We start from the raw sequence: 22,271 nt of genomic DNA, 5'->3' as shown, positions 1-22,271 counted from the left end.
TCCTTGGAAGAGACTCTGGGAATGACCAGATAAGAGAGATGAAAACAGGTTCCTATGCAGAAACACTACTTGATCAGGGTCAAGGTCGGGAAAGGACTAGAGTATTGCTACACACTCCACCCCACCCAGGCCCCAAGCGATAGCCAGCACCATTTCAGACTCTGTGGGGAAAGAGAGAGAAGGAAAAGGGGATAGGAAGAGAGGTGGTTTGGAGCACTTGTACTTGCAAAGAAATGACTGATTTAGTTTATCAAGTTGATTTACATTAAGATTGCGAGAAATGCTGCCCTTCCTGTGTCCCAAGGCTCTAGCCACGCACAGTTTCTCCCCCAGCACTGTGACCACAGAGGGAGCTCCTTGGAGTCTGAGGCAGGAGACAGCTTCCTCGAGGATGCCCCTAGTAGGAGCATGCACTTGCTTTCACCCCTCCCACAGGTGAGCTGGAGACCTGAGGCAGCTGGGAGAGCCCGGTGGGAATACAGTGCTGGGCTCCCAGCACATTTGCTGGCTCCAAAAGGCGCCTCAGACAGAACACTGCCCACACACACTCCCTGCTGGGGCACCGCCTGTTCTTGTCATTGGCGGGTCTGATCCCCTCAGAAATTATTGTGCATCTTTTTGGAAGACCTTCAGCAAAGTCTGTTTTATTTTCTTCTTTCTGGAGAGTGACTTTGTGAGAGGATGCAATTTTCATGTTTCCAGAGGCAAGATTCACTTTGGCAGAGAAATGTGATGTTGTGAAGATCCGGGAACAGACTGTCTCACACGCTTTGCTCTTTGTCTCTCTCCTTTTATGTTTATCTTCCCTTACGCAACTCACAAATCCTTGACTCTTTAGTGCCCATCTCTGTGTCTCGTACCTTCGTCTTCAGCAGAGGGGACTCTCTGGCAGGCTCCCCAGGTAAACATGCATGGGGTCTCGATCTCCATAGATCCATGGGGTTTGCAAGAGGCCTTTGGTCTCTGTCACTGTCCCACATGAAAACTAGTCTCTCCCAACTAGCCTCTCCCAGGACCAAGGCACAGCACGTTGCACGGCTAACACTCACTTGTACTCACTGACCAGGCATTGCTGGTTCAATGGGTGTCACGTGTGAACTTAGCCCCGAAGGATATATCTGTGTACGTAGATGGAGAAATGGTGGGGTGAGGAATGGTGTGAATTTTTCCTTATCATTTGTCTGACTGCAGAATGGAGGGATAAGGGGTGCAGCAGAAGAAAAATAGGAAGAAACAATGAAAGACTATGCTTTATTCCTATTTTTCCTCCATCTTTTCTTCTATGTGGTCTCTGCCTTTAGCTAACCCACTAACCCCTCCTTATCTTTCTAGTAATGTCACTGTGTAGTGACCATATTCCCTCTAGCTCTGCTCATACAAAGGATGCTATATGTAAAATTTTCAAAACAACTTTTCATCAGGCTTAACCTCTCTTGTTAATTAAATAAAAGTTACTGGATTTTTTTTTTAATCAGGTAAAGTAGCTCCTCACAGAGCCACACAGTAACTCAAGGATTGAGTAGAATGTAATAAATCTGAGCAATCAGTTAAGTGTTTATATTGTTTTCATCCCTAGACGTTGATCTCTTAGGGTCATGGAGCAAGTAATGACCAAACTAAGAATTTGTTTGTTAAGTTACCTTGAAGTGAAAGCACAGCCCAATTTCCCGTACCCTCTACATCTGTCTCCCTTATCCCAATGCTTTGGCGATGATTCTGAGGCCCCACCGTAGCCTCGGGCATCAGGAATCCAGTTATGTTTCACTGTCTGTATAGTAGACCCTCAACATTCAAAAGGCTCTGTTCTGGGACCTCAAACCCCCAAATTTGCAACTTCAGAACTACTTATGTTGATCTCTACTTTCTCACAAATCACATTTTTCCATCAAAAACCATCTGGTTCCCATGTTTATCTGGACGAGACGACTTAATCACCTTCTCAAATTTCACCAAAGTTTTCTCTCTTACTTAGTGGAGGTTTTCCACCAAGAAATAAATTTTTTTCTTGCTTTGTGAGAGCTCATGCCTTCATGATGACTACAGGAGTACTGTCAATGGGAGATGCCAGTCTGGTACCCTCCCCAGCTAAGTGGTCACCCCCACCTGCCCATAAAATTAGAAATGACCACGTCATGGACCTTCAAGATCCTTCCAATGTGAGGAATCTTGGTGAATGAAGAACGTGCTAGGAAGCTTCAGCAGAAAGGAAAGATGGGCATTTTTAAAAGATTTTCAACGAAAAGGATCAAAGCATTAAAAAAAAAAAAGAATGACAGCATGAGAGCAGGAGTTGTTTTTTTTTAAATTAACCCTTAGTTCACCAGACAACCTAGTTAATTATAACTTCCTACTTATGAAGGTTAGTTCTAGTTCATCGGTATTTATTATGAAAATTAAGGTGACTCATTTCTGCTGTGCAGTCCCCCTATAGGAGGTACTGAGTCTTCCGATCCAACTCTGGCTGGTGCCATGTGCTCCTGAGAGCTCTTTTAACCTTCCCCCCACTTTTCCATGACTGTGTGTGTTCAACCCAATAGGAAGCAGGGGAGGGCAAGGCCAGCTTATTCCCACCCTTGGTTTAACTCTGCAGAGTGGAGCAGTGATGGGCACAGCAGGAGAAAATGAGAGATGGGAACGTTCTGCTTCTCTTTCGGCTCTTTTCTTCCCACCATCTTCTGTCTCACCTCCTTCTGTAGCCAACTGCCAAGCTTTCCTAGCGACCGGGTGACATCCCCAGGACCTATAATTTGGTATTTCCCAGTAGCTCTTGCTTCTGTTCCATATCAGCAGAAGAAGCCTCAGTCATTGGATTTTTATGGAAAGCAGTTCTGGGCACACTCTGGTCCCATACTTGATTTATGATCCAGATACATTAATTTACGTATATTATGTCTTACCCCCATCTTAGATAAACCCTGGAAGTTAGGAATTATTGCTGGGCAACAATAGGTAAGGAAGCAGCTCTGAGAAATTAAGCCGTTGGGTCACTGTCAAAGGTGTAGTAGGAAGGTAGAAGGATGCGGACTGGTGTCCAAGTCTCTGAGGTCCTGTTCTAGGCCGGGACCTTGCTGCCCTTCTGAACGTGGGCGTGTTGTGCCCTCTAGAGGGCTGTGACTTGTCTGCATTTTGAAAACAGCTGTGCTAATGAACTAAGGTGCTCCCTCTGGGTTGAGGCCGGTGGTCCCTACACCAAATATTGCCACCATTACCATAGGCAGTTTCCTTCTATTTGAGCCTTATTTGAAATAAGGAGAGCAGAGTGGTGTGTGGATTACCTCCAGAATGTGGTGTAATTAGCCAGATTTGCAGGTGCTTTCATTTAAAAACAAAGCTGCTGAGAGTACACGGCCCCACTGCAAATCTCCCCAGATTCATCCCTTTTTTCTTCTCCCAGTGGTGGAGATGATTCCAAGTTCCCCATGACAGTCCTTCCACAAAAGCACAAAGGCAGGAGAGAGGTCGCAACAAGGGTCCTTTTACAATGCCCAGTTGTCCATCTGTAATGTACTCTGAGATCAGTGAGGTTAGATTTTCCCCAGAATATAAAGGGAGTACCTAAAAATAATCTCTTTACTTTGTGAAATGTGGTAAGTGGAAGTATTCCTTTGGGTCGGCTCTTGCATAGTAAACATTTGGGAACCATTAAAGCTCCATGTAACGTGAGTGAGTTCATCTGGACTCCTAACTTGGGCTGATTTGCAGGGTTCACATTGTAGCTTTGACAGAGAGCTTTTGGCATTTGGTTGTCTGATGTTGAATATTACCCCAGAATGATGAATTTTAATAATCCTAGTTTGTAATCCTGTAAGCCTATGTAATTAAATTCGCCCATCCAGTTTAGAGAACACAGATGCCCCGTGGCACAGTGACAATGACCAGAGTGAGCTATTCCTCCCCATCCCTCACTGATGTTTTGAAAGATGTAAGCGAGCAGCTGCTGAGCCCTACCTCCTCTCAAATCCCCAGATTGAAAAGGGGAGTGGGATGTTCTTCTGTGTCATGGGTCCTGCCCCTGTGATAGAGTTGCGAAAGCTCTCCAGACACAGGTGTCATGAGTAAAGCAGAACTGTGCATAGGTTTTCAGGGCCCCAGCCCATCAGTGCAGAATGAGGGGAGATTCCATCCAGTCCTAATTGCAGTTTAAAATCCTCTTCCTCCCCTTCTCCCACCCCGACCCAATTTTACCCCGGTGTCTTCTCCACCCAAGCTCAGTAACTCCAACTTGCCATCCAGGACAGATATCTCTTGCAGACTGACCATGTGAAGTCTGCAGGAATGAGGTCTGCCACACTTCTCCACAGCACTTGGGGGTCTAGAGCAGGAAACCCTGCCCTCCTGCCAGTCTCTCCAGGGCCAGCTTGAGGGTATGATGTAAGAGCACAAGTGGGCAAGGGATATGTCGGAAGCTTGGCGTGGGCCCTGTTGAGGGGTCCTGTGGTCAGTTTCATGCTCATCTGTCGCCTCTTAGACCTCTTTGCACTGTGCTTAGGGTTCCCCTTCTCTCTTCACTCCCCCAAGCTGTGCCTCTGTGCTCTTAGGAAATGCCAGGGGGAATTATACAACTTGAAGTAGTTTGCCATGGTGCTGGGACACTCGTCTGTTACTGATTTCTTCTCTTTCTTTTTATTAAGAGTATTTCCATTTCCCTCGCTCAGGAACCTCTTGAGTGTATGTGCACAATTACCAAAATGCCGAGTCATCAGCATCCTACCTGTTGAGGAATGTAAGGCTCTGGGACACAAAAACATTGATCTTGCACAACACTCAGATGAGCTGGGACTTTCTTTGTCATGAAATGAGGATTCCTTTGTCATTTAAAAATTGCTTTTATATACTCGACCTTTGTAAGACAGTTGTATCTTCTGGTGTTGGGAATCCTTTGGAATTTTATGAATAAAGCTTCATTAGCATTGTTTTTACTTTAAAAAAGACATGTTTTTCCTCCCAGCACAACAGTGATGTCGCTTGTGTTTGACATGTGGGTCCTTGTGAGTGACAGCAGGGTGACATGCTTGTGCTGGGTGCCAGTGAAGATGAGAGCTTTGGGGAGATCAGGGATGAAGCCGTTTCCTCTGTTTCCAACAGGGAGTAGAAGTGATTCAGGCAGACGTTGTTTAGCAGATACAATAGGGTTGTGGTTCCCTATCAGCCTCCCTGACCCTATCTTGAATTATGACATAAGGGATGAGGATGTAGAACAGCAGATGTGGGGTATGTGAAGCACGTGCCCCACCAGGCAAGGTGGAGGATTATCAAGGAGCAATGGTCATTCCTCAGGGTAAATGAAACCACAAACGCCTGCCCACACCCTCTCTCTTCGTTCCAAACTGAGTTGAAGATAAAACCCACCAGATCAAGGTGTGATTTCCAGACTCTGCTCACACCAAAGAAGCTGCACTCCTGCAGGACTGCCTGCCCCCCTTTTCCACAACCAACAGCCCTGAGGAAACACCACCGACTTACTTAGTCAGTCACCGCCTCAGAACAGCCACAGTAGGCCTAGGCAAGCCAGACCTCATCGGTTTGTTTTCAAGGGATCAGGACCAGACGTGAAATGGGTATTTCTCTGCCCAATGTTACTGCTGTTTACAGTCACCTTGGTGCTCCACTCTGTTCTCCATGGCACCGTCACTGTCCCTCTCGGTCCCTGGTCACTCTGGTGTCACCCAGCGGATAAGTAGGAGACCTGACTCCAGGACCCCCCGTTTCACATGCTCTTATTAAACAGACAGACAGACAGACAGAAGGTCTTGATGCTCACTGCGGCCTCTTCCTCAAGTTATGGGCCAAGGCCTGAGGCTTCTTGGTGCCCTTGGAGTCTCACTGCGCACTATTTAACACTCCAGTGCATTTCTGGAGTGTTCTTCTACCCACCTCTCACTTCAAGAAGTCAGCTTCCCTAAAGTGACTTAGGTTGCAGGGGGAAAGCCTTCTGATTCCAGGGTGATTGAGAGCCCTGAAACCTTTTTAAAACAAAATTTAGATTCTAAATAAAAACTCCTTCAGGGATTCTTAGGTGCTGATTTGTTCATTCTGTACATTTTTATTGAGTGCCTACTCTGGGCCAGGCACTGTGCTAGGTACCAGATGTACAACAATGACCAGAAAAGACAAGGTCTTTGCCCTCATAGAATTTATCATTGAACTGAGTAGACATTACAAATAAATACAAACATGTAATTAAGTAAAACTTGTGAAAAGTGCTTTAAAGAGATGAACAGGGGACAGTGATAGAGGAAAATAGGGGTAATCTTCTTAGGGTGGCCAGACCAGGTCTTCAGAGAAGGCGGTGTTTCAGCTGAGACCTAATGACTGAGAAGTGAGAGCAGGGGTGGGAATGGTGCTAAAATGGGGGGAGGGGGAGCAGGGGAAATGGCATCTGCTGAGATGGGTATGCTTACATGGTTGAGGATCCCCAAGGTGGCCAGTAAGCTAGAGCAGAACAAGCAGGCGAGGAGAGGGAGCCCCAAGATGAGATCAGACAGGAAAGCAGGGCTCAAGTCATAGGGGGTTTAGGGGTCACAGCAAGGAGTATGGATTTTATTGAGATTCAACAGGAAGCTGATTTGTGTTTTTAAAATGTGCTTTTGACAGCTGAGGTGAGAACAGATTATGAGATTATAACTGGGGAGACCAGACTGTGGTCCAGGCGAGGGTGATGGTAACTGGGACTTGAGTGGAGACAGAGGTAGGGGCAGATGAGTTTATTATGTCGGGGAAGTGGAGACTTGATGTGGGGCTGACAGATTGGCAGGAGTCACGGGAGACTCCCAGGTTTCTGGTTTAAGTAACAGCATGTATGTGAATGACACTTACTGAGAAGGAGAAAACTGGAGGTGGAACCCTTAATTCTATAATCTGATCAAGGCAGTGATTATTCTGGCTCTAATGAGAAAATGATTCAACCTATGGTCATTTTAGTCTTTCCACTACTACATGGTTTGCCAGACAACAATAACAGCCTGGCAGCTAAACACATCGACAGACCTTCAGAAGTCACTCCAAATAGATGCTAATCATTTTGATGGATGGCAGCATTATCTTAAGAGACAGAATTAAATTCCCAAGGTTCTTCCCTGAAAGAACCAAGGAGCAGAATCTCTGAGGAATCAGACTCTTCATTGGAGCCCCTGAACTGAATCTGTGTTAGGAGAGGCTGACAGCCTCCCATTTCTCTTTTTTGGGAAGAAATGAAGAGTGGCGTCAGTTGGGAAGCAGAGGGGTGGGAGGGGCTTTGCGGTCTCTCATTCAGGGTTATTCTGTGGTGGAGATAATGCTAGGGTCACCTTAAGAACCTCTCTTCTCTTCTGTTGATCCTGGGAGGGTAGTTCACACAGTCCATTTTGAAACCAAGTGATGTGGTCTTAATTGAACTTTCCCAAGAAGTGGTTCTTGAAAATGGAAAAAGAAGCTGGCTCTGAACATTTAAGAGGCCTTTGACAGAAGGCCTGGAGGGTTATTCTAGCCTCCGGCCTTTGAGCCTAGAAAGAGCCCTGCCCTAGACCCACCCTTTAGGGGGCCTCTCTTTGGCCCTCCTCAGCTCCACGCCTCTCTGTGGGGTGAGTAGTTCACAGAGCCAAAGGGATGTACCACCCAGAGCTGTGTTCTTCCCTCTAGACCACGTTTCAGGTATGGAATTCCCCACCCAAACAGCTCTGGGAGACCGGGCCAGAAAGCCCTAGGGCAGAGCTGGTTCTCCCCCTACAGCCCATTTTCCAGCACAAAACTCTTAAGGAGCCTTATCTGGCCTGCTAGGTTTTTAAGAAGTTATATTTGTCAAAGACAAGGATAGAACATATTTTAACAGTTTATGACATGATTTAAATATCTATCCACGTGGTTTATGGGCCTCCGCTTGTCCCCGGCCCTGCCAGTGTTGGGGCCTGCGTCACCCCCTCTGAAATGCCTCACCCTGGTGAGGGCTGCTTACCTGTTCTGCGACAGGTGGTTTTTAGGGCAAACCTAAGGCCTCAGCCTTCCTAAAAGAAGGTTTGTGAATGGAGTTTATATAAAAGAACTCACCCCAATAGAGGGTCTCATGGTCTGGGGTAGCAACCCACACTCATAGAAGGGTCCTCATCTCCTGCACGTACCCCAGAACCGAGAAAGGCAGCGGCCCACCCAGCTTCCCGCTGCTAGAGGTCGTGGGGAGCAGGAACCTGAGCTGAGTGGGGCCACGAGGCCTTAGGCATTTGCTCCTCATAAATGGAGCAGCCAGGCATTTTCCTGGGCTCTGATGGGAGGGGAGAGGGCCCAGTCCGCCACCCGGTGTTGCCATCACCTAAACATACTGCGAGACCTCGGTAAACGACACCCCTTTCTCTCTCTCCCTCTTTCTGTTCCCCTCTCCTTCCTCCCCACCCCTCCCTCCTTGCCTTTGCTCCCTCTCCTCTCTCTCACCCTCTGCAGTAAACCGGTCCCCTTCCCGCTGCAGCGGGTTGAACCGCTCCGAGTCTCCGAGCCGTGAGCGCAGCGACTTTGGGGGAAGCAACACCCAGCTGTGCAGTAGCAGCAACAACCTCTACACACCCGACTACTCAGTCCACATCCTCAGCGACGTGCAGTTTGTGAAGGTAGCTCCGCAGGGAGGGCTGTCCCCTCACTCCCAGCCAGCAGCATCCTGTTCCCCCTGTTCCAAGATAATGCTGCGTGGCAATTGCTCCCTGGCTTTCTAAAGGCCCTGGTTTCGGTTAGCTTTATTCTGTTCATTATTTGTCACCATTATTGTCCCTTTGTTCGTTTGAACCATGATTGTTCATTAAGATCTCCTGATCCCCATTTTTCATTGTGGAGAAACTGAGGCACGAAGCGATAGGGAATTAGCTTGCCCGAGACAAGCTGCCGGCAGAACTGTTTCCTTTGGATGCCCCGCCATTGGCACCAGGTTGATTTTATTTATTCAAGATAAATCTGCAGGTGATTAATGAACCAAGGGTATAGAAGAAACCATGCTATGATTTTACATGTGGATAAGATTTTACGTATTAATATTTAAAGTCTAAAACACAATTCAGCCTGTAAATATTATTATACCCCCTTGCTGTCACTGAGCTATTTGAAGAGAGCCGCTTTGCAAGTGCTGTAGAGAGAGGCAGCAGTGCTTATCGCCTTGTAATTAAGGAGGAGAGCTGTTTCTTCATACCCCTCATTGAGATTGGTATTGGACAGAAACATTCTAAGATTCCCTCCTTTCTCTTGCTTTGATAGGTTTTGTTTGTTTTGTTTGCTAGCATTCCACAAACCATTACACACTTGGCCTGAGATCAGAAGGGAACCCATTTACCCGAGTCCAACTAAACACCCAACGCACTCACTTGGTAACAGTCATCCCAGCTGCAGGCCGGGTGAGAGGTGTACGGAAATCACAAAGGTGGGAGGAGGTCCTTTCCTTCTGTTCAGAACACTGACCCTGATTATTTGAGGGTGGTGTGTGCTGGCTGGCTTTCTATGTTCCAGAACTCTGCAAACGCCCTGAACTAAAACTCAAGAGCGTTGAGAAAAGTAACCGTGGAGAAGAGGGGTCACTCCTGGGGGGTGGGCTGGGACAAGGACTGTTGGTGGGGTGCTGTGTGCCATGCACTTTAAGTCCTTGAACGAATTTCCCACTGAGTCCTACAACCACCTTAACAGGTAGGTACTGTGTCATCCCCACTTTATAGACGACGTGGGAGCTTGAGGAGTATAAGGTCTCGTGACTGGGACGTGGCACAGCCAAACTTCAGATTGAGTCTCTCTGTCTCCAGAGTCCAAGCCTTCAAGTCCTTGGGCTTTGGGGAGAGTTTAGAGAAATCAGAGCTGACAGAGCCTGGGAGAAGTGCTTTAGGCACTAACCCAACAACACGCACGGTGTGTATGACTGTGGACACTTACTAGTCTATCGTGACAGTGAGAATGAACCTCAGAAAACCGCAGCCCACGATTCTCCTCCCTCTTGCTTCCAGCCCTGAAGCCCTCTCATTGCAGACCTTCCTCAGAAGTGGAGGTAGGAAAAAATGGGAGAAGAGAAATTCTGCTATAACTAACTCTTAGTGGTTTGTAGGACTGGGCATATGGTTTGTGGGAAAAGAAACTGAATGTCGCTATATGAGTCAGTGGTTCAACAGGTATTTACTGACTACCTGCTCGTGCTTCGCACTGTATAGGCATCAGCGAGATACCATGGTGAACAAGACAGCAAGCTCCTACCTTTCTAGAGCTTCCATGCTCCTAGGGGGAGAAAGATGATAAACAAGTAACTACATAAATAACCTAGGTAATCTAGGGGAGTGATGAAGGCTATGAAGGAAATAAACTGGATCATGGGATAAACAGTGCTTGGGCAGAGTTGGCAAGGAAGCTGCTTTAGAAATGGTTGTCAGAGCAGCCTGAGAGAGCAGGTGTCTTTTGTTGAGACCTGGAAGGGGATGTGGAGAGAATGTTCAAGATAGAAACAACAGAGGCAGGAAAGAGCTTGGTGGTCCAAGGAGGATCTTTGTTCTGGCGCGTTATGTGCAAAGACGAGGCCAATGTGAGTTGGGGATGGAGTGCTGGCAGCAATGTTGCCTGGCATCTTTAGGCCAGAGTATGGTGTCTGGATTCTGTTTTAAGTGCATTGGGAATTTTTGCTAAGTTTGCTTCTCGGGTCTTTCCATTTGTCTTAGTCCATTTGGGCTGCTATAACAATTACCATCAACTGGGTGGCTTAAAGCACAAACATTTATTTCTCACAGTTCTGGAGGCTGGATCTCCAAGTTCAAGGTGCTGGCAGATCCAGGTGGTGTCTCGTCTAGTGAGAACCCACTTCTTGGTTTGAAAATGGTTGTCTTCTCTTTGTATCCTCATATGGCGGGGAGGAGAGAGAGAAGAAGAAGGCTCTCTTCTTTTTTTTTTTTTTGGCAGTATGCAGGCCTCTCACTGTTGTGGCCCCTCCCGTCACGGAGCACAGGCTCCGGACGCGCAGGCTCAGCGGCCATGGCCCACGGGCCCAGCCGCCCCGCGGCACGCGGGATCCTCCCGGACCGGGGCACGAACCCGCGTCCCCTGCATCGGCAGGCAGACTCCCAACCACTGCGCCACCAGGGAAGCCCGAAGGCTCTCTTCTTATAAGGACACTAATCCCATTCATGAAGTCTCCCCCTCCTCATGACCTAATTACCCCCACCTCCTAATGCCATCACCTTGGGGGTTAGGGTTTCAGCATATGAATTTTGGAGGGGACACAAACATTCAGTCCATAACACCATTTATATCTTAAGTTGAGAAAATCCATATGAGGCTTTGGGGAGAAAAGTGAATGAGATTTTGAGGAGTGGTGTTTAATGAGCCCAGAGTTTTTTGAAACACCTCTGGGCATCGACTGGAGAGCGCTTTCAGGAGATGGATCTGGCAACTCCTCCAAGAGGAACGTGTTAGGATGAATACCTGACACTAAGACTGTAAGGATTTTCCTAAAACTTACAGTTGATCTCATATATCCACCCCTAAAACATAAGGAAAGGGAACATTCTATAAATAACAAGGAGCATCAAAGGGAAGTCTCTTTCCTGACGTGAGCCAGTGAGGTGTTGAGAACTCCAAATCTGAGGTCAATTCTCAGGTGCAGGTGTCGTCCTTTTTCTCAGGCCAGAGGACCTTGCTGTGACTAGGGCAGCTGAGCATCACAGCACATGGTCCGTTGTTCTACCTAGATATTTTGAAATTGAGAAGACTCCATGTCAAAAGTAGAAGTTGAGGGGAGGACAGAAACAGTTAAAGCATAATTCAGAAACCTCTTTCAACTTGTGGCTCTAGTCTCTTAAAAACTTCAGTTGCAATGGCTTGTTCTACGGAAGGGGGCATTGTGAGTTCAAACTCTTGTTTAACACAAGGGTTTGATTTTCTCTTTTTTCTGTTTGTTTGTTTGTTTAAATGTTGAGCCTTCTTTTAATTTATTTATTTTTATTTTTGACTGTGTTGGGTCTTCGTTTCTGTGCAAGGGCTTTCTCTAGTTGTGGCAAGCGGGGGCCACTCTTCATTGCAGTGTGCGGGCCTCTCACTGTCGTGGCCTCTCTTGTTGCGGAGCACAGGCTCCAGACGCACAGGCTCAGTAGTTGTGGCTCACGGGCCTAGTTGCTCCGCGGCATGTGGGATCTTCCCAGACCAGGGCTCGAACCCGTGTCCCCTGCATTAGCAGGCAGATTCTCAACCACTGCGCCACCAGGGAAGCCCGCTTTTGTTTTTTAATGTAAGTTATCAATAAGATGATACAGTAAACTGACGCTGAGATTTTTTTCCTCCTGACTGAATGGACTTTCAGGGCCATGTTCAGGCTGCTCTTTTACTCACCTCCTCAAACCCCCCTTTTTTTAACATTTAGAGAGTTTTTGAGGAAGCTCAAGGGGTGATTTCACTGGCCAAAGCCCCTGTGACTGTCTGCAAGGGCTTTTCCTGTCCAACAGACTAAGTTCTAGAACTGTTCATTAAGTCCAGTAGTAATTTGAGTTCAAGATAAAATTAGATAGAAAGGTGTATCCAGTGAGTATCTGGGAAAGGTATTAAAGCCATGATTAATAGTAGTTAATAAGTTATGAAGGTACCAAAGAATCCTTATGAATTTTTTAAATGTATTCTGTAAGTATCATTTTTAAATGAAGAATATTTGGCAGATGTCATATAGACAGAATTGTGTAACCATGGCCAAGATGCCCCATCACCATCTGGTGGCAGAATCTCTAAATTGCAGAATCGTGTTTTGAGGGATGAATAAACCACCTGAAAGTTGAAAATGTGAACGGAACATCATAAAATGATTGGAAACATCACACTGGCTGAAAGGTTAACTTCTGGACACATCGACTGCTAAGTCAAAATGTCCCAAAGGGTACCCTTAACTCCTATTAGTTTCAAGATAAACAGGTCTCCATTTCCTATGTAATTTAGAGGATGCTTGAGTTCTTAACTGGCCAGAGTATAAGGCAACTTTAACTCAAGCTATTGTTAAGAAATGGTTGTAGCTACAGCAATGAAAAAAGAATAAGAACATATTGTCTTTGGAACAGTGGTTAGATTCCCTCAATGCCAATCAGTAAGTATTTGTTGAGCACTAAGGCTGGTTCTGGGCACCATGACCAATACTCAAGAAATACAGTTGGGGAGAAGAAACGTAAGTCAAATGACAGTAACCAATGCAGGGTAGTATCTAATTGATTACAAAATCGTATGGCACTTTATTTTAAGCACTAATTTGTCTAGAGAATATACTGGACCTTTAAGAATTAGGAAAGAATAAGAGGAGAGTGAAGGCAATGCCAAGAGCGAGGAGTGGGGAACACTGATAAATAGGGGTATGGAAGGCAAGCGAACATGGCACATTCAAGGAATGTGAAAGAGGAGCTGAGCTGGACCAGTGGTTCTGACTGGCAAGCAGTGGGACTCTATGGCCATGCAAGGCTGTATTATCAAAACTGGGCAGAGCCGTTTAGTTGATCTGCTGGACCATCACTGTCCGATACAGTAGCCAGTTGCCACATGTGACTGTTGAGCGCATGAAATGTGGCTCATCCAAATTGATGTTTGGTAAAATGTAAAATAATGGTTTGGCCAAAAAGTTCATTCGTTTAGTGAAGACGTTGTTCAATAAAGTTCTCCGTGAAAATGAAAAATGTGTCTTTTAGTCTCACTTAAAACCAAACAAACTTTTTGGCCAACCCAATACATATTGAATTCCAAAGACTTGGTACAAAGATGAATGTAAGATTCCTTATTAATTATTTTATATTGGTGACATGTTGAAGTGATTTTGGATACATTGGGTCAAATGAAATATATGTATTATTAAAATTAATTTCACATGTTTGTTTTTACCTTTTAAAAATGTGACAACTAGAGAATTTTAATTTACCTATGTGACTCACATTATTTTTCTCTTGGACAGTACTGTAGTACGTAGAAAAGGCTTCATAGGTGAACAAGGGGAGGGAACTGACAAAAAGTGATGCTTGAATCTAGAAGTGCAGCTGGGTAGATTCCCTGAATACATTTCCAGAGAGGTCCCTTCTCAAATTTCTTTCAAGGTGACACATTGACATGGTATTTGTGATATTTGTTTTAGCTTAAAAAGTGGAAGCAGTGTGAAAGCAAGGCTGTGAGATGCCTAGAGCAGGTAACCAATGGGCAGTGCCTTTGTCTTGAATAGGCAGTGTGTTTCACACCATATTTTCTAGGCGAAGGGTCTTCTTTAACTAAACTGGAAGCCAAATCTAAACTAACTAGTTAAAAGAACCCAAACAATAATATCAAGTGCTTTGTTGGGCTTATGAAGTGTCATTTAGGAAATTTTCCTGTTCAAGCCAGGAGAACCTGCAAGACTCCGAAGAAAGCTTCACCCTTAGACACCCATGGGCACATTAGAAAATTGAGTTTTGATGATAACCTTGGCTCAGACCATGTGCCAGCTTCTCTTCAGTCATCTGATGCCTATGGACCACAAAAAAACAGCAGTTTTGGGGGGACCTCCCATAAAGTTTTGTGAAAGGCAGCCTCCGCGGGCATGTGAAAGGCAGCCTAATGCAGCCAGGTGTGTTTGCAGTGTACAGAGCTGAGCTCAGATGATTTCCCCTGGAGAGCAAGAGTAAAGGCCCTTTAAAGTGAAATGCCCAGATTGCAAGGGGTGCCATTATCAGACCCTGGAGTTTCCCCTCTGAGAACTTGGAGTTCCCACTTCCATCTTCCATCTCCCTGGCCCCAAAGAATGAATAGCACTTTCCCAGGCAGAACACACATCACATGGCTGGGACTCTGAAGGCTTGCTAACTGTCAAACCTTAGGCAAGTCCCCCATCTTTCTGGACCTCATTTTCTTATTTGTAAAATGGGCATCACGATACCTCTCATGCCTACCCCATGCAGTCATTGTGACCAAAGGAGACAACACATTCCTAAGTGCTCTGTGAGCCATAATGCACTGTATGGCTGGAAGTTTCCATCCTCATATCCCAACATCTGTCTGCAAAAGCAAGCTCTCTTGGGTAACATTAGCACTAGAGCTTTCACCAGCGTCTGAAAATCTAATCATCAGTTCCATCTCTTTAGGATATTTGTAGAACTTTCAGTAATATGTAGGGTTTCCCAAAAGAAATAACCCAACGATGTTTTAAATAAAAAATTGAAAAGAAATTGCAAACCAATTTTGTGAAAACGCTATCAGGAATGAGTTTGTTACTGCAAGTAAATAAATTTATTTGTGAGCTTCCTGGTCATAAAAGGAAAAAGGAGAAACCTAGTGGATATTTGAGTTCTCATCCAGTATAAGAAAGTATATAATTCATCTAGAGAAAGGAGCTTATTCCTGGCACTAATTTCATGAAGGATTTATCAGATGGATTCCTATATGACTATGGAAGGCATCAGAAAAAAATAATAGTAATAAATTGGCTTCATCGGTGGTTTTGCCAGTTTATGTTCTTCATTTGGAGGTTTCTTATTTCAGCCCTTGACACAAGCTGGGGGTCTTGCTCTTGCCGAGTCCCCACTGACTGCCCTTTAGGAAGAGGGTCCTTGGCAACAGTATAAGCCTGTGTTTTAAACCTCTCAGTGGGCAACCACCCTGCTAACTGAAGATGCCCTCCATCCTCTCCTGGGTCTCGGGAGAAGGCTTGGCTCCGCCAGGTGCTAGAGTCCAGAGCCAATGAAAATGAACAAAGGGAGCTCTGGTGGCAAACAAGCAAAAGGGTCCCCTCATTGTCCCTTAACTGCTGGGCTGGTACAACTTGGGTAAGGCCTTCAGATCATAGATCCTGGGCCACCAAGGCCAGGCGTTCCCAAGCACCTTAGTGGGGCTGCTTCTGAGCTCAGGGAGGCAGACTACATCCAGGGAGGGCTCTGCCCAGCTGCTCCTGAGCTTCCGCCCCTTCCTTCCAGATCACACGGCAGCAGTACCAGAATGCGCTCACCGCCTGCCGCATGGACAGCTCACCTCAGTCCCCCGACGTGGAGGCCTTCACTGATGGAGACTCCACCAAGGCCCCCATGACCCGGGGCACACCCCAGACCCCCAAGGATGACCCTGCCGTCACCCTCCTGAGCAACAGGAACAGCCTGCCGTGTAAGTCAGTTGGGAGGATGATGGGCCGGGCTACCGTGGGGTAGGGACGGCCCTACCTTCCTCCTCAGTCCTGCCCAGAGCTGCCATCTTGTCCTCATGGGGCCCCAGGTCTTCTACAAAGCAGGGAGGTGACGCACTCACTGTCCTCCCCAGGCAGCCGTTCAGATGGGCTGAGAAGCCCCAGTGAGGTCATGTACCTGAGGATGGAGGAGATGGCCTTCACCCAGGAGGATATCACAGACTTCGAGGGGCAGAGCATGCAGCAACTCTCACTGTCTCCTGCAGCTGTTCCCATGAGAGCAGGTCAGGGAGGGTAACTGGGCCCTGCAGGAACAGGTGGGGGTGGGGGTCAAGGCCACCAGGTGCTGGGATGGCCCAGGGTGAGCCATGTGAGGGAAGTCTGGGACCCCTGTCCCCATGTAAAACTTCCCACCTCCTTATTCCACCCGGGAAGGGAAACTAAGGCTTACTATGCACCTACCATGCGTCAGACCCATCTTAATCCATTCTCCTAGGAAAACAGTGTGTAGGACACTGTTAGCTAGGTTTCCACCTGGATTCAGATCCTGGCTTCTCCACTTAGGAGCTCTGCAAGTTACTTTAACCTAAGACTAGGTTTCCTTATCTTAATAGATATGTTTCCTTATATTAGTAGATATAAATCACAGTGGCTAGCTCATGAAGTAGCTCTGAGCATAAATGAGATCACGTTTACAGGAGGGCACATCATAGTACTTGGTACCATGCTCCCTAAATGTTAGGTATCAATAGTTATTATTAGGCCTAATTTACACATTAGGAAACTGAGGTCAGGCATCACTCTTACTAAGGTTCGTCCCTTCCTTTGGGCTCCAGAGACTAGCTAGTAAGCTGGTTTTGAACTTTCGCTTGCTGAGGAACCTCAACCAAAACACCCTACCTGGATCCCTGGGTGTGTAGGTGGGAAAGGCTTGTGTTCTTTCTTCTTTCCTTTCTCTCAGCATCAGATAGTGAATGTTGTCATATCAACCTGGACACAGAGACCAGCCGCTGCAGCAGCAGCTTTGAGGAAACCATGGGCCAGAAGTTGCTGAGAACCTTGAGTGAGTAGCTCTTCACCCAGATGAAAACGGCCCGCCAGCTGGTTAGTACAAAAAACAGGATCTTATTCCTGGAGGAGGAACCATTGACTCCTGTTGGGAACTCTAATGAGGTACAATTGTGGAAACCCATAATAGGGCTCAGGCAGTACTGCACCTTTGATACTTTGGGGAGCTGTCCCACTCAGTTGGTGGTCATCTAGGACAGGAGTCTGCAAACCATGGCCACAGATCAAATCCTGACCTCCCTCCCCCGCCCATTCCTGTAAAAAATAAAGACTTACTGGATCATAGAAGCCCCTTGTTATTGATGGCCACAATGGCAGAGTTGAGTAGTTGCAACAGGGACCAAATGGCCTGCAAAACCTAAAACATTTACAATCTGGTCCTTTAAGGAAAGAATTTGTGTTTGGGACACTCAATAAAAAGGAAAGCAATATCCTCCGTGGAAAGAAGTCCATGGCAGAGGGAACAAGGTGAAAAATACTCCTTCCTAAAAACAGTGGAGCTGGGAACAGAGTGCCCTTCCATCCTTGAGGGCAGTTACATAATTACCCCCACGTACCCCAGTGCAGAAGGAAGGTTGCCTCTGATCTAGAGAATGTAGGTCCCCGGTGGGGGGGGGGGTGGCTCCCAGCTACACCCACCACCCCTGGCTCAGGGACATCAAAGTCCATGAGACCAGCCCTCTCTCAGAGGGTGTCTGGCAGTCATCTGAGCTGGGGATGGTGGGGCGTGATCCTGAGGCATTGTGTGGGCTTCACTCAGTCCCCTCCAGGAAATCTCCATTCCATTGGCACTAGCCTGGGTGTGCGGCTTTTTGGAGATGTCATCTCAGGTGGAAGGTGCATCCTAATCCTTCAAGATGTAAATATGCTGATGTCAGCACCAGGAGACAATGCAGGTTACTTCTGACAAACTATCAAGGGCTTTGTCTCCATTCCTGCTTCTGTTTTGAAGAAAGCTTAGACCACCGAGAGAGTATCAATGTCCTCCCAGTCTTAAAGATTGATCCTTACAAGCTGTGTTTTTCAGGTGGTCAAAAAAGGAAGAGGTCACCAGATGGAGAGAGAACCTCTGAGGAGAACTCCAACTTAACCCCTCTCATCACATGACAGGGCAGTCAGCGTTCGCTGGGTGCGTGAGATTCCAGAGCTTTGGGGAGAACCCGTCCTCCCATCATCTGCTTCTCCCCAAGGCCTCCCACAGGTGACAGAGCGTTCCGCTTTCCTTACCACCTCTTCACCCCTAGCTGTCAGTTTGGCAGATTTTCCCTCGTTCCTCCAGTTTGACTCAGAGCCTTGCGGTAGCCATAACGGAAGGAGGTGCCTCAGTGGAACATGCTAGAAATGGTTTTATCCACAGCACAGTCTGGGACTGGAGAAGAAATGACCCCAGGCTGACAGTGCCACTCGAGGATCCCTGATGCCCTTTTTTGTTCTTTGGTGTCCCCTGGCACCATATTTCATACTTAGCTTAGGTCAAAAGGTGCCACTGGCAGACGGGCACAAAGGAGGCTGGAGCAGCAGATAGGAAGATTAGTTCAGGAGATGCACCACGAATTCCTCCAGAACATTAGAGCAGCGGGACAGTCACGTTGGCATGTGAAGTTACAGGACAGAAAACTGTCAGTGACCAGTTTCCTGTTAGATAAGGGTTCCAGCAGCCTGGGAGGTGTGTCTCAGCTGGAATGGAACGAATGTGAGATGGAACCTCAAGTCACTGTTATTTCCCAGGGACACATCTGTTTTGGCTCCTGATCAGTACTCATCAATCCAACAATAAATCTGCTCTGGAAGAGGAGGAGCAGGGAGCAGAGAACCCCATTTGGGAGCCAGAGATGGAACTTCAGGTTTTAAGTTCAAAAAATATATGTGGAAAGTTTTTAGCCATGACAAACCAAAGAGTGCCCAGGTCGGCCAAGAAGGATGCAAGCTCTCATGGGACTTCAGTGTATATTACACTGGAACACTGAAGAATCACTCTTCTTTTTTCATCCATTCCCCCCACCCCCACCCATTACTCCACTCCAGCAAGTCAGCTGAGCGTACTTTATTCTAAGAACATACTGATCTTAGATCTCTGGTTTTTCACCTGATGTTGGGGCAGGTGCAATTCCAAGCATCACCACCAGATGGCAGGATGACTGCACAGACCTACTTGAAGAACAAACTCGTTCTGATCCGGAACCACACAGCCAGCCTTAGGGAAAATGTGGAAGTAAGTGAAGGTTGTCTTTGGGACACCTGCCCCCCTTTCTGATGTATATCCCACCCCTAGATCAGGGATCCAGTGATCCAGTGCTACCTGCTGATCTCCAAACCATTCCCTAACTTTTCTCTGGGGTATACTATTCAGGCTTCCCTTCCCTTCCTCCAAAACCATTACTCTCACCTCCCCCCACCCATTCAATCAATAATCACATGGGGAGCGGGGAGGCTGATAATTCCTCTGGGTTATTTGCATCTCAAAAGAAAATACCCAGAGGAACCTTTAACTCAGGGGGTCCTTAACTTGGGGTCGATTGCTCCAGGGGGTCCATTGTTGGACTTCAGAGGGTCTATGAAACCCCTGACTCTGTCATAATTTAGTGTCTGCGTTCTTATGTGTGTTTTCCAGAGGCCTAAAGCTTTCATACCATTTTCAAAGGTCTCAGACCCACAAAGTGTTAAAACCCACTATTTTAACTAGTGGAACTTTCAGCCCAGAGTTTCTGCAGTGCAGAGTGAAGTGAATACTGGTTAGTTTGAGACAGATTCTTCTCAAGTGTCCATCAAATCGATAGGGAAAGCTGGCACACGCCACGTGGAAGTCGTCAGAAACCCCTGACACACCCTGTGGTGCTGTACAGCCTACACCCGACATAACTCGGTCCCCCTCCCCCACCAAACCAGAGCAGGTGTTGCCAACAGGAGGGACACAGCATGTGGAAGTAGACTTTCCAGCTGGAGATGCCTCTTTCATCAATGTATTATTGACTTCACATCCCTTGCCTGGCTCTGCCTGAGGCTCAGCAGTGCATGACTTCTTGTAGATAACTCACAGCTACCACCCACCCCCAACACCTACTCTTGCCTGGTAGAAATAGGCAAAGTGTCAGCCCTTGGTGCTGGGTGCTCTGACCCAAACCAGTAAACAGTGAGTTTCAAACAAGGACTGCCATCATGCAGTCATCTTGCCCAGCTGGCCACTGGCCCGAGGGTGCCTGCCTGTCTAGTCTTCCTTTCATTACCCCTTACACCACTGCTGTTGCATTAATCCATCCCTATGCAAAATCCCTAAGGAGCCTGTCACCACTCCCCTCCCTATTCCCCACCCCAACCCAAGATTTTCTTCAGATTAAAAAAAAAAAAAAAGAGGATTTTAAAATAAAGCATTTGTGAAGGCTCAATAAACTGTAAATAATTTTTAAATAAAATAAAAATGCTTTTCCTGGAATGTGGCTGTTTCCCTTGCCCTGGCATCTCAGTGTTCTGACATGGTTTCATTTGAGGTGCAGGGTGGGTGGTGCACACATAATTATCTTACCTGAGGCCCACCTGCCTAAAGAGGCACCCCTCTTGAGACCAGATGTGAGGTTGCAGGTAAGGTTACAGAAAAGCCCTCACGCTCTGCTTTGGGATATCAGATGGGTAAGATGTTGCAAGAACGAATGCCAGAAATGGAAAGTAAAAGCCAAATGAGAAGCCAGAGTGTGACTTCTGGACAAGGAAGAAGCACAAGGATGATAATGAGAAGGGCTGGCGTTTGCCAGAGCCCCGTGATGTGCAAGGCACTGGGCTGGGTGCCTTCTAAGTTCAAGGTCTTGGAGGCCAAAACCCAGTCTAGCACTTGAGACAATGTGCTGGTCACACTGGCTCACTTCTGTAGGCCCTTTGGAGAGGAGCAAAAGTGGCCTAATTTCAGCACTTTCCAACCAAAGGCTGGGAAAAGGAACGAGGGAGCGGGCAGGGCTTATTGATTAGTTTTAAACCAAGGCAGGAGCGAGGGGACAGCCAGACAGGTGGGCACAGGTGTTGGGGTTTTTAAGGTCTTTGCAGAGGGTTGGAATCTGACACCTACTACCAAAATCTTCAACCACCACACAGGACAATTAGCGAGTGACCTGCACAAGTACGACCCATGATTCTTCCCAGGAGCCTACATAGGCTGTTAAGTTCATTAACAGTAAATAAATGATACAACTATTTTGCTGAGGGTTTTATGTGCCAGGTCTTGTGCTAAGCAGGTGTGCACTGTGAACCTCAGAGGTAGGACTGGTCCACGCTTGTGAGGAAGCACTCACACCCCTAGGCTCCACAACTTCCTGGCCATGGAAACTTGAGCAATTCACCTAACTGTTCCCAGCCTATTTCATAGACTGTAAAAGAGGGCAGGCTGTGAAACTTCCTTTCCAGGGTGATTTTGAGAAAGAAATGAGCGTTCCTGCATGGGAGAGGCGCCGAGAAGCCCTGCAGTAAAGAAACCTGTGTAACTCACTTAGCCTGGCTTTTCCCAGACTTGCTCAGAGCCCCCGCTCGTGGGGAAAAAGAACACGCTGTTGGGAATATATGTAAGAAGAGAATGAAGAAAGGCAGATTCCTATTGAGACTGGGGCTTTTATTTATTTTTGGCTTAGTTGGGTCTTAGTTGTGGCACATGGGCTTCTCTCTAGTTGTAGCAGGCAGGCTTAGTTGCCCCATGGCGTGTGGGATCTTAGTTCCCCAACCAGGGATCAAACCCACATCCCCTGCATTGGAAGGCAGATTCTTAACCACTGGACCACCAGGGAACTCCTGAGATTGGGGCTTTTTTAAATACTAAAAACATTTGAGAACTTTGGTAGGTATACTTTGACTTAAAGAAGTGTTTTCAACCGGTTTTTCATTAGCAATCCCCCTAAAGACAAAAATTAAGTTCAAATTCTCCCCAACAAGAGAAATTAAATACCCAGAAATAAGATTTTGTCAAGTAAGATTGTGCTTTGCAGGACTACAAAATCACTTTAATATCTCGGACTTTCTTTGCCCCCATGAACCAATTTTTAGCCCCTATCTAAGGGGTACTATCACCCTTGTTGAGAATTCATGGTTTAAAGCTGTGTTTCGGAAGAATGATAGAAGACTGACAAAATGTAGAATCATTCGACTCAAG

The 22,271-nt window shown here is 46.8% G+C and overlaps 1 protein-coding gene and 1 long non-coding RNA gene across 9 annotated transcripts in view; one reads left to right on the top strand and one right to left on the bottom strand.

The window, feature by feature from the left end:
- Positions 1-22,033, top strand: part of CNNM1 (cyclin and CBS domain divalent metal cation transport mediator 1) — a 50,706-nt gene extending 28,673 nt beyond the window's left edge. For 2 of the 8 annotated variants that reach the window (XM_067709743.1, XM_067709741.1), the window contains 6 exons: positions 839-901; positions 8,410-8,573; positions 15,876-16,059; positions 16,213-16,362; positions 17,040-17,141; positions 18,174-22,033. In XM_067709743.1, the coding sequence (XP_067565844.1) occupies positions 839-901; positions 8,410-8,573; positions 15,876-16,059; positions 16,213-16,362; positions 17,040-17,141; positions 18,174-18,253 (743 nt within the window). In that variant the 3' untranslated portion in view covers positions 18,254-22,033. Of the gene's footprint in view, positions 1-838; positions 902-8,409; positions 8,574-15,875; positions 16,060-16,212; positions 16,363-17,039; positions 17,177-18,173 lie in introns of those variants that run through there. The other 6 variants (XR_010935827.1, XM_067709744.1, XM_067709742.1 and 3 more) reach the window with 6 other exon arrangements.
- Positions 5,948-17,112, bottom strand: LOC137208907 (uncharacterized). The gene is made up of 3 exons (XR_010935828.1): positions 16,979-17,112; positions 16,257-16,383; positions 5,948-11,662 (listed from the first exon to the last, which is right to left on the bottom strand). It is a non-coding gene; the product is annotated as an uncharacterized lncRNA (long non-coding RNA).
- Positions 22,034-22,271: the final 238 nt, after the last annotated feature.

Source organism: Pseudorca crassidens, chromosome 16 (assembly GCF_039906515.1).
Source record: "Pseudorca crassidens isolate mPseCra1 chromosome 16, mPseCra1.hap1, whole genome shotgun sequence".
NCBI classification, from domain to species: domain Eukaryota; kingdom Metazoa; phylum Chordata; class Mammalia; order Artiodactyla; family Delphinidae; genus Pseudorca; species Pseudorca crassidens.
The sequence above is the reverse complement of the archived record's forward strand: the minus strand, read 5'-3'. Positions and strand labels throughout refer to the sequence as shown.